The sequence below is a fragment of the Pseudopodoces humilis genome, chromosome 7 (assembly GCF_049639895.1).
Source record: "Pseudopodoces humilis isolate 2021_Gansu_Grassland_sample_001 chromosome 7, ASM4963989v1, whole genome shotgun sequence".
Lineage (NCBI taxonomy): Eukaryota > Metazoa > Chordata > Aves > Passeriformes > Paridae > Pseudopodoces > Pseudopodoces humilis.
Window position 1 is genome coordinate 24,504,209 of NC_142206.1, and position 12,032 is coordinate 24,516,240.

The 12,032-nt window shown below is 52.6% G+C and overlaps 1 protein-coding gene across 4 annotated transcripts in view; it reads right to left on the bottom strand.

The window, feature by feature from the left end:
* DGKZ (diacylglycerol kinase zeta) overlaps positions 1-12,032 on the bottom strand; it is a 53,216-nt gene that overhangs the window by 18,162 nt on the left and 23,022 nt on the right. For 3 of the 4 annotated variants that reach the window (XM_088057412.1, XM_088057411.1, XM_088057410.1), the window contains 12 exons: positions 7,388-8,182; positions 6,464-6,572; positions 5,660-5,755; positions 4,790-4,867; positions 4,416-4,472; positions 2,229-2,297; positions 1,741-1,812; positions 1,316-1,432; positions 1,153-1,224; positions 767-862; positions 416-498; positions 162-222 (listed from right to left, as the gene is read on the bottom strand). In XM_088057412.1, coding sequence (XP_087913538.1) covers positions 162-222; positions 416-498; positions 767-862; positions 1,153-1,224; positions 1,316-1,432; positions 1,741-1,812; positions 2,229-2,297; positions 4,416-4,472; positions 4,790-4,867; positions 5,660-5,755; positions 6,464-6,572; positions 7,388-8,166 — 1,689 coding nt within the window. In that variant the 5' untranslated portion in view covers positions 8,167-8,182. Of the gene's footprint in view, positions 1-161; positions 223-415; positions 499-766; positions 863-1,152; positions 1,225-1,315; positions 1,433-1,740; positions 1,813-2,228; positions 2,298-4,415; positions 4,473-4,789; positions 4,868-5,659; positions 5,756-6,463; positions 6,573-7,387; positions 8,183-12,032 lie in introns of those variants that run through there. The other variant, XM_088057413.1, reaches the window with a different exon arrangement.

Genomic DNA, 12,032 nt, shown 5'->3' on the forward strand with positions numbered 1-12,032 from the left:
AACACTGCATGAGGGGACCCAGAGTATCTATGCTACCAGCTGTACCATGGACACAGTGTGCACAGTTTGCCTTGTTCTGGATTACAATAAGGAGGGCTGCTGTCTGCACTGAAAAAGCCTGGGCAAAGTGGTACCATGGGATAGAGGGGCTGGAGACTCACTGTGCCGTCTCCCCCGCATGCCAGAATCCGCAGGTTGTGGACTTTTCGGTACAGCTCCAGCCTGCAGGGAACAAGGAGGTTGAGGAGGGGAAGGGAGTGGTATTGAAGGTGTTACACAGCAGCTGCCTCACAGAGCCCCTGGCATTCACAAAGCCACATCTATGTCTCCCACCACGAGCTGGGGGAAGAGCTCTCGGGAGGAATTCTGGGACACAGACTGGGGAGAGAAAGGTCCTGCCCCCATCAATACTCACGCCTCCTTGGGTCCACCCTGGCTGAGGTCAAAAACTTGCCGTGGGTTGAGATACCACATGAAGGATTGGATGATCTTGGATCCCTACAAGGAGAAGAAAGACTTCAGGTAATATCAAGTTCCCAGTGGACAGCAGAAGGAGGCATCTGATCCTGCCTAGAGACAGGATCCTAAGACCTGTCTGGAGGGGACACAGGCAAAGCCTGGCTGAGGTGGGAACTGCTGGGCAGCAAACTTTCATTGTGGCCTCTTGTGCAGCTGAGACATCACCAAAACTATGATGAGAGCTCAGCACTCAAATGGCAATGCCTTCACAGAGATGTCTTCTTAGACATACCAGACAAGGCCATACCTGATTCCCACCGCTCTTGGGATTCACAAACACCAGCAAGGGCTTCATGAGAGGAGCTGGCATGGGCTTGATGACAAAGGGCTTCCACCTCCCTTCCTGCAAGAGATACCACAGATCTTTCAACAAAGCTGGGGAAATGCAAACTGCCACCTCCAGCTGAGCCCTAACATCATGCAGGTCAGACGCAGGAGGAAGAAAACATTTTGACCACCCCAAAAACTTTGTATCTGGGATATACCCTGCCAGCAGGCACCTTCCCTCCAACTCAACCTCCTTAATCTCAGTGCAGACCCAGAAAAGCCCACTTTTCCTCCCAGCTTTGCTCCTCACTGTTCAGTCCCTCTGCCCTTCCAAGACAAGGTCATTCCAGTCCTCTCATATCTTACCTCGGCCCCCTTTTTGCTGGATTTCCGCTTGAATGATGTCCTCTTCTTCTTCTTACTGGATTTCAGTGGATTCTAGAGAGAAAAGAAACAAACACAAAAACGCTGTGAGAAACTACTGGGCAAGTGGGAACTGCAAAAGATCCCCAAGACTGAAGTGACTTACCTGGGGCCGTCGGACCCGCAGAATCCAGGTGGGAGGAACAACGACAGCAGCATGAGCCCCCAGTGAGCAGGGCTCTTCAATGTGTTGCAGCAAGAAACATGATACTTTGCTGTGATACTGGCCAAGGAGAAGACAGAGAGAAAACTCAGCTGCTCAGTTTGCTGGGCACAGCTACCATCTCCTCCTCTCAGGTCCCCCATGCCAATGCAGGGAGTGCTAGATGAAACCATGCAGGAATTTTGTAATGGGAAGGCAATAAAGAGAAGGTTTCTCAAAGGAGCTTTCAAATATCTTAGTACAGCCTCTCCCAGAAGGAGGAGCTGTTAAGGGCAGGCTGCAGAGTAGCAGCTTGGGGAGTCCCAGCAGAAAGCAGAGGTCATTGGTGCAGAACCGACTGCTAAGGCATTCAGGGGGGCTTTGCTCACCGCTTGTTTGCACCAGGAGCAGCTGATAGCTACAATCTCTTTGCTGTGGAAGGCAAACTTCTGCTGAAAACCCTATGGTAGAAAGAATAAGAGGCTTAGGGAATTCCCTGTAGCTTCTTACCATCTAACAGTAAGAGACATTAACAAAGAGAGCATGCCTGCAGCTGAAGCCCTCCAGATCCTGTCAGACAGTCCCAACCGCCACAACGGCACCAGAGAGACCACTGCACTATGTAGGGATGTCCTTATTGCTCAAGGAAAGCATATCAGGAAGACAGTCTCTTTCAGGATTAGTTGGGCCCAGGGGAAGAACTATTCTATGTGGGAAGCACTTACATAGTGCTTCACTGAGCAAAGCAGCGCACGTGTCTTGGTTTTGCTGCCAAACAGGAATGGTGGGATGTTCCTAGTTCCCAGCCCTGTGCCTATCTCTGGCTTGACCTTAGGTTTCCTTCAGGCTGAGAAAAATGCCCAAGATGCCCTCTCACCTTGCCACACTGCCGGCATTTCCCTTCCTGCCGCCTCCGGTGCACCCAGTGATGTCGGACAACAATGGGCTAAATGGAAAAGAAAAAAAGAAAATTGACAAAAAAAAAGGGGGAATGAAGGGCCCAGTGTGTGAGGGAACACATGAACAGGCAGAAAAAATGGACACAGGCCCGCCAACTTTTGCTCTTGCAGCAAAACCACTGCTCATAGGCACCAGACCTCCACCCTCTGAGAGAAGGCAAAGCCAAAGAATCAGGGGGCAAGAGGCCAAATTAAGATGCTCCAGGAAAAGGGAATTAAAAACAGAAGAACTAGGAAGGAGGACAGGGAAACTGAAGACTGAAAATCATACAAAGCAGATCCAACAGAGAGTGGGCGAGCAGTAGCACATCTCTGTCCTTTAACATCTCTGCCCAGATGCCCCTAATGCCAGGTGAAAAACATGCTGGTGGAAGGTGTGAAAATCCCTAGAGAGACACAGTTTTTGCCCGCATCAAGAACATGGAAGTGCTTGCAGCTAAGCAGTGAACCTCCTCACTCCACATTCCTCGAGAAGAGCGGCAGCCCCAAAGCCCTCCACACCCACTTCCCCCTGCTCTTTCCCCAGGCCAATCCTGAGCCTGCTTCAATCCCAGTGTGGGCAGCAAGGCTGCTCACCAGCACCTCTGCTCTGCCTGCAGGCTCATGGGGGGTTCAGGGCTGGGACTTGCAGAAGTGATTGTGAGGGAGTCAGAAGTTTTGTAATGAAGTACCACTTGTCCTAAATCCCATCCTACTCTTCCAGCCCTGGATTGGGAATGGCACTGCAGAGAGTAACTAAAAGAGGAAGGGAGTGAGAGTTCACAGGCTGGCATGGCAGGGCCCAACATCCTGACAGCTCCTGACAGCTTTTGGGATCATGATGATGAGAGACAGAAACTGGCAGGAGGTTCGGGTCAGCTCTAGAGTTGCCTCTTCCAAGCACAGCACACAGGAGAGGACAGAGAGTCTTGTTGGCTTTAGCAGATATTAATCCAGTAGGAGCAGAAGGAGGGCTGTGCCTTGAGTTCAGCTCTGGGTCCAAGCAGGCACATCTAGGGAAAAAGCTGACCCTGAAGGGAATCTCTGGCACCACAAAGGCCAGAAGAGCACCTTTTTAGGGAAACAAAAAGGAAGAGGCCTTGGAGGAACTGAGAAGCATTAGAAAGACAGGATGGAGAAGCAGAATTTGTGAGAGAAAAGAAAAAGAAAGGGGAAGGAGAAAAAAATTGTAGAGGTTGGAGGGAAGAAAAATAGAGATGGAAGATTGTCCAGAGGCAGAAAGCTGTTAGCAAGCCCAAAGAGTAAGCGAAGCACAAATAAGGGAGCTAGGCTAAGAGTGATATGGGAAGGAGGCACAGAAGGAAAAACAAAGCAAGAAAGGAAGGTTTAAAGCGATGCTGAAAGCTTCCCTTTATGAGGTTATGCTGGCATTTCAAAGCAGGCAGACCTGTGTTTGAATATCCTTCCCCAACTAGGTCTGCTGTGCCAGCACAAACACAGTATGGGGGCAGCTCTGTTACCAAAATGGCCCATGACTGAGCCACCCACACCCACTCCAGAGCACTCCAACGGTTACACTGGCTCCACAGGCTGGAGGGTGAAGCATGAAGATTGACAGCTGCTTCCACCAGTGCAGGTCAGCAGACAGGTTTCAGGCCACTGCTTATGCCCAGTCCATTACTACACGGGCTGGAGGGGTCTGATACCACTACTGTGGGCAACTTCCACTGCCACCTGTGGCGCCCAGGTCAGAGCTGAGTGATAAAGCCAGAAATGAGCCCATACTGCTTCCTTCCAAATTGCAGGAGACTTGGGGACCTGCTGTTTGCCACAGCCTCATCTATATGCCTGGGGACCCAACACAAGGGGCAAAGTTTATCCCAGAAAACACTATCTGTAGGTTCCCCCTATGCAGATTCAGGAGATTCAGAACATGCAAACCATCAGATGCTCTGCATCTGCTGCCTGCAATCTCCTCACTCTTCACATCCAGTCTGTGCTGCTGCCTTGCAAAGAAACATCCCTTTTACACCACCCTCTTGGAGCAGGAAGAAACATGACGCCTCCACTCAAATGGGCAACACACTGGCAGCATCTGGTATCTTTATCACCAAACTGGAAATGGGAGAGGCAAATGTGGGCAGCATCCAAGGCACATCTCTCACCTCCCGTATGTTCCGGGATCCTGACTCCCTGAAGGAAGGTTTGCAGCGGAAATTTATCTGTAGGTTGAACACATGAGAGGAATCAGTAAAACCATCATAACTGAAGGAGACCTACCAGAATTGACTGCACCACAGCAAGGCCCAGAACCTCTGAAGTTGTTTAGTACTTGCCACAAAACCTTCACACATATCAGTTACTGAACAAAATGGGGCCTGGGATCGCAATCATGTCACTAGATCCTCATTTTTGTACTGTCTCTTCAGAAGACCCCTCTTTGCAATTACACATTGCAGTTCCCAATCTTCTTGTGTTTCACTGCCCAAGAAAAGGCTGCTACAGTTTTGCAAGGGAGGGCTTAATAGGCTCTACTCACTTTCTCCAGCTGTTCAATGCAGGGTGTATGCACTACGATCTTGCAGGCTGCACATTTACGCCTGGAGAGAGGTTTTTGCTGAAGGGAAAGAAAAAGGGATAAAAAATATATATATGTGAATGAAAATATGCAGTGTTCAGAGCCTGACAAGCTCAGCCTTCCATCACGCCGCCTTCTTATTTATGTACTGGGATACAGAATAAACCCTATAGTAAAGTTAGATACAACCTACACTTCTTATCTAGTGAAGGGGTCTAAGCATATGCCTATAGCAGATGTTCTCAAGCCTGGTACAGAGCAGGGAGGTACTTTCCCTACTGTCCTGTCCTACAGTCCTTGTCTTCTTCTGACACTGCCTGAGAACACCATGGAAGCTGGTCTGAGAAGCACTTACAGAGTGGCATCAGTGACAGGCACCTGCAGGGTGGCAGGCACAGGGTGACATCAGTGCTCTGTGTCCTGCACCACAAGCAGGACTGAGCCTGCTAACTGGGAGGGAGGACTGCAGGGGCAGAAGGCAACAGGCCTGGGTCTCCAGAGCTCACTTTTCTCCTCTACTGAAATGTCTTGGATTCAGATTGTCCTTCCAAGGGTGTGGAATCCCAACACCCTCTCTCTGGAACCCTTCAGGCAAGTGGTAGCCCTGCAACAGGTTCCCGTTGCAAACTGAGAAACAGCACTGGCAGAAACTGGGGGACTTGGCCCTCTGGTATACAGAGGCAAGAGGGACACAGTCCCTCAGCAGCTCCCCAGCCCCCTACATGTCCCCCAGCAGCAGCAGCAGCGTGGCCTCTGCAGTCTCCCCATAAGGTGACGGCACAGCCGGATTTGTGGCCATCGCTGGTGAGGCAGGTGGCCCAGGTGACTCACCAGAAGCTTTGCCATGCAGTTTTGTTCCCCAACGTAGCAGAAGTCCCCAGAGACATTGGTCTCAAACCAGATGTGCTCCCCATAGACCGCAGCCTCCTGAAAGACACAAGACAACACAAGCTCTGAGAGCACCCCCAGAGAGGCACCTGAGCCCCTAAAATGCTTTGTGCAAGGGACAAGATACTGGACAATGCTGAGGGTGGGAGGCTGGAGCTAGATAGAGGCCCAGGAGACAAGATGCACACAACAGCCAGGGACATCTGGAGAGAGGAAACCTCACAAAGCTGCTGCCATGACCCACCTGTTGTAAACAAGAGGGCCCCAGGAAACCAGCTCCAAGACCCACAAACCACTTGTAATGTCCTGCACAGGGGAGGGGGTTGATTTCATCACCCTGAGAGGAGGGAGCAGGGCAAACAGTGCAGGGGGCTCCCCGAACCAGCTTCTGTTCTACAACCTGAAGGTACAGCTTAAAACCTGCAGGTCTTTGCCTGTGAAGGAGCAGGGGCTTACTCCTCTTGCTTGGCCCCAGCCAACAGATCTTGGCTGTCAGAAGCAGAAAAGCTGGCAGTGGAGTAGTTATGCCATCCCTCCAGGAACCACCTGTGCCTCCATAGCCTCTCTCTCGCAGCATCAAGTACTGCTGCCAGGAGCACAGATGCTGGCACCAGCTGGTGGCAATGGCAGAGACCGTAAATGTGTCAAAGTCAGTCACCTGGGAAGCCTCAACCCAGGGAAGAGCCTGCTGCTTCTTGGCCAAGAGCCCATTCCATGCAATGCCCAGCAAAACACAGTACAACTTACACTCCAATCCACAGTGCTGCGTATCTGCCTCTCCGAGTCGTTCCTCATGGCTAGTGCCGGGTTTGGTTGGGCTACCATGTGCTGGAGACTGGATTTGGCAATAGCTTTCCTGGAAGACACAGGAGGGCTGGCTATTAAATATATATGCAAAGCAGAACCTGCTTCTAAGATGCAATGTGAGGCTGGAGCAGAAAGGCCTCCTCAGGACCAAGTGGCTGGCAACGAGGTAAATTTCCATCCCAGCTGGCTGAGAAGTACCTGTTCCTGTGAGACAGTCCTGTGGGATGAAGAAGGACTGGCCATGTTGTTGACAGCTCAGCCAGACACCCTGTACCCAACAAAAGACACAGCCTGGGCCTGCTTGGTTTATGCCCTCAGGGATAAGAGTTCCATTGTAAAACACCCTGGGAATGTCCACCAATGTGGTCATGAGACTGCCTTTGCAGGAGCAATCTAGAGCCCCTGTCCAACAGTCCCCCTGCATCTCTCCCACACCAAGGCATCTCAGACCCTGGGCTGTTTCCAGACACCAGTACAACTGGCCAGAATAAAAGCAGCTGTTTGTTTGGGGCTAGTGAGCTTCTCCCAGATGTGCTTGGGTAGAAGAAAGGAGCAGGAAATCCAGCCAGCAGGAGAAAGTGTGCATCTCCAGCCAGTAACCAGGCCTACTGCATTCCTCTGGTCCAAGCCTGACAGGAGAGGACACCCACAAGCCCCAAGGACTGCACCAAGAGCATCAGTAGCAGCACTGGCCCAAGTGGAAGATGCTCAAGGTATGCCAGCAGCACTGCAAGACACCAATGGCAGCCAGGTACAATGGCGCCAAGTCTCTTCCCTCTTTCCCCACCGAACCTGGATGTGCACCCCACCTCTCCCCTCCCCTCCCCAAGGCATTGTCTGCTTGCACACTACCACCATACATACAGCAGCCGAGGGCTCCAGCCGTCCGGGGTGGTGTGGCACGTGGGCTCTGGTCCCAAACCCTCGACGAGGGTGGCAGTGGGGCACCCGGTTCCAGCCGCTCGGGCACAGCGCTGGGCCAGCAGCCGTGGGTGGCCAGAGGGGAGCAGCCCAGGCTGAGGGGCGTCGCTGGAGCGCCGGCGCTGGCTGAGGCGGCGGTAGCGGCCTGGCAGGCCGTAGGCAGCCCGGCCGTACATGACCTCGGTGGGCAGGCGGTGGGAGGAGGCGCGCCGCAGGCAGCGGGGGCCCCGCGACAGCAGCCCTGCCTGCAGCGGCCGCAGCTGGGGCAGCATGGCCAGCCACGTCTCCTCAGCACAATGCTCATGCTGGCCCTGCTCAGATCCTGCACCACCGTCTTCTGGAGATTCAGATCTGGAGCTGTCGGTGCAGTGAGCCCTGTCCCCCTCCTGTCCCGTGGGAATGAGGCTGGCCAGGAGGACAGTGGGACCCAGCAGCTGGGCATCAATGGCTTGTGCCTGGCCCCCGCACTTCTTCTGCACGGCAAACCTGGGGCTGAGGCAGGGCGGCGTGGTGCTGGAGCGGCGACGGGTGCCAGGACGCCGGACCAAGCCCAGGCAGGAGAGGGATGCTGCCGGGGCACCTGAGCCACGGCGGCACTGGGCTAGCGAGGTGGAGGGCAGCCCCACCTGGGAGCGACGCCTGGCCTTGCCCGTGGGCACAGACACCACGCTGGTGCGCCGCAGCCCTTTCCGCCCGAAGTGCCGCCTAAAAAAGGTTTCCATTGCATCCGGATGGTGGCTGTTAACACAGAGACCGGGAATTAAGTAGGCTCCCCTGTGAGTCCCAGGTAACGCTGTGGCTGTCAGGGCAGGGGGACAGGGGGAAGCAGGGGACAGAGGGGTGAAGCAAGGAGTGGGAGACATGCCAATGCTAACCGAGGCGTGTATTAGGGTGTTGCTCCCCACAGCTTTAGTGCTCCACAAGTCTCACAGCCCAGCCCAGAGGGCTGAAATGGCGGGGCAGGTGTCACCACCCAGCTGGGACCCTCTGCATTCCCTGCTCTCCACTAAGCAGAGCCCCTGTGCACCCCGAGGTGCCAATCAGCCCTGGCACCTGAATTACCCCCACCACTCTCCTGATGCTGATCCACCCCTAGTTTCCCCACAGCAACCACTCTGGCTAAGCACCAGTCCCACAAAATTTGTAGCATATTTAAATTAAGCCGTTGTGAGTCCTACAGAAGAAAATTAACCAGGCCAGTAAAACCAGGGCAGGAAAATTTGGTAGAAGCCATTTGGGAGAGCTGGAAGCTGGGAGAGGCTGGAGCAGGGCAGAGGAGATTCAGGAAGATCATCCCATCTGTCCTGAGCAAGTCTTCCCTCTCATGGGAGAAAGAGCTTTATGGAAAGCTCATGCTTTCCCTGCCCAGCCCTCAAAGCTTGACAGGCTCCCTGGACACTACAGCAGTCTGTTGAAAACCACAGGTGGAAGGTGCTGCAACATTTTCAGTGGCAGTGGCTCAGCACGCAAAGGCCTGAGTGGAAGGAGTTGAGTCTGGCTAGCTCCAGTTCTCCCCTCCTGCAGAGACAATGCTTCATTTCCCACCCTCCAGCTGCCACCTCTCTTCCGCTGCTAGAGAATTTATTCAAGGCCAGCTTAAAAAAAACCAAAAACACCAAAACCCACAATTTGGTAGAAGCAAACTTCTCTTCAACTGCTCCCAAGGCAGGGGACTCAATCATGGCAGCCTGCCAAGCACACACAAGCCACCACCACCACCACCACTCTCAATGATTTCCATGCTGTGCAAGGCATCTCCCCTACCCACCACAAGGGCATGGAGTGTTATTAAATACCTATTACTAGTAGATATTTAGACTAGAGACTCAACAAGGTAGAGTACAGGGAAACAGCCACCTCCTAGTCCTGCTAGCCACACTATTACTGATACAGGCCAGGATGCTGTTGGCTTTTGTGGCCACTTGGCACACGCTGGATCATGTTCAGATGGCTGCCAATGAGCATCATCACCAACAGGTATTAAAAACTGTCTGAACAAATAAAACATATTTTAAAACACACGGGATATGGCAGACTGCAACAGACCCTTTTCATCCAGCTTTAGTTCCTGGGGGAGACATACTGACCAAGGGCACCTCAAATGAGCTGAACGGCTGTTCCCTCCTGCCCCGGATATTCCACCAGCACAAAGCTGCTGTACCACTTACTGTGGGCAGGAAGACCTCTTAACACAGCTTCCTTCCTTTTTGCACCAGTCTCGTGAGGAAATCTGCTAGAACAACCTTGGTTTGACATTTATGTTTGAGCACTAGCTGACTGCAGACCTTTTTATCTTCAGGGCTGTCTGTAAACAGCACATGGAATCAAGCTCTGACCACCAGTGGTGAAGGTTATTACAAGATTGCCATTTGACAGCCCATGACAGCAGCATGTGGCAGCTCAGATATGCTGTACATATCCCCACCTCTTGCATCTGGCTTCCACCCTGAGCTCCAAATGGTGTATTGCAGGTGTGAGAGCTGCTGTGGTGGAGCAGATGGACAAACTGCCGGGGCTGCCCATGGTTGGTACACATTAGCAGTGCTGTGTGCAGGGCAGCTGGGGAACCATGTACTAGGCAGAGAGGAGCCTGGAAAGAGCTAAGCCCTGGAAGCCCTGGGCCTAACAGCAGCACATTACTGGCACCTCCATTGTTTGTCACAGAGATAGAGAGGAGCCAGCACCTGTGGCTGCTCTGTAGATTGCCTTACTCGGCTGAGTTAGGTAAGGAGGCTGGATGGAGGCAGCCTGGCATTTGCAGGGTGCAAAGGAAAGGAAGTAAGTACTGCTGCATGTACTGGGATATCAACTCTACTTATGAGCAGATACACACTATCATTTCACACTCCTTGTGTGAGTAAGGAAGGAGACAACAGCTCTGGTCTGCTCATGATCTGCAATCAGAGCTCTTGAAAGGTAGGGTGTTTTTTATTACCAGACTTCTCAAAGCATCCTAAACACCCTGCCTGGCCTCAGTGCAGAGATCCTGCTGAAGCAGAAGCATGTCCCAAAATGAACACCCTTGGAAAACACAGCAGATTGAAGAGGAAAAACTTGCATCTTGTAACTGCAGTGGACATAGAGCTTGTGCATCAGCTGTTAAGGAGACATCTCTCCAGAAATCCAGCAGCTATCCCTCATTTGGTGGTGGTGGTTCCAAAACCGGACAGGCTGACTCTTAGGGCTAAACATGCAGTGTCCCCCATGACATAATCTTTGCCCACATCAGGAAGAGGATCTGGATTTTCAGCTCAACTATCCTGCTTTGCTTCACTAACCTTGAGCAAACTCCCATATACCATACTTAACAAGCTCTCTGCAATAGGCAGAGGGATTCTGTGCCATACACCCTCTTGGCCTTCCCTCCACATTTTATTCCCTTTGTCCTTCCAGCAGCCTGGTCTATTCCTGCCAGGGCTCAGAAGCAAGAGAGATCTCAGGTTGCTTTCATACAGTGACAAATCTGGCACACTTCTCCTGGCACCAAAGGAGGCAAGTGGACTCTACTGCAGGATGTTGTTGGCACTTACTGTACAAGCCTTGAGCCACAAAGAAGTCTGGACATAATAACACCATCAGCTCCTCCTGACCTTTCAGCAAACCTCCAACTAGTCGACTGGAAAGCAGTTTTTCCAGCCACAGGACTACAAGGGAAACAAGTCTGAGAGCTTCGCCCTGTTCCATGACGAGTACCTGTCCTGATGGCAGCTGGCTGGATTCCTGCGTCCTGGCTAGCTGTGGGTGCTGGGGAGCTGCTGTGGCACTAGAGTTGGCAGAGTGTGAGCAGGAGCCCATTTCAGTTTACATGCTGTCTTCTCTGGCAAAGACACCTGACTCGAACAAATCAGCCACAAGGAAAGCGTGTTATTAATAGCCACTCCTGTGTGACAGCAAGATCTCCTGGGCTTCTGCCTCCCTGCTGCCTCCCTGCCTCGGCACTGGAGAGACTGAGGGACCCAGGAGCCCGTCCAGAGAAATGCTGCTCATTCCCACCCTGCTGGCACACCACTGGTTGCCTTCAGCATCTGCTTCCATCACAAACTTGTACATCCCACACTGCCCTTTCAGTGCTCTGATATTCAATCTTCCCATGTACACTGCTGTCCTCACACCACCCCTGCTGAGATCCTGTCCCCGCTCTCCCGTCCTGCTTCCCACGCATCATCACCGACCTCTCCTCTCCCTGGGGCTCCCCAGCCGAGCTTCTCTGACCTTTCAAGAACAACCTGCACAGATGAGGTCAGCTGAGGAAGGTGCCCCCGTGCCAGATGGGGAAGAGAAAATGCTGGTCAAGACGTGGTGCAGCCCCTAAGGCTTTGGTTGCAGCGAGGTGTGCAGTGATCAGCAAGTTTCCAAACTGCACTTTGTTTCTACTCAGAATTTCCATTCCAGCTGTCATCTCTCCTACCATCACGCAAATAAAACAGAGTCAGGAGCTCCCCTACATTTGGTCCAGTGTGAGCAAGGAGATGGGGCTACCCCCAGCACAGGGGTAGGGAGGCTCCATCCAAACCATGAGCCTTTCAAAGCACCATGAGGGGTGAGCTATGGGCTATGCTCATCTATTTTAAGATTCATACATGTGATC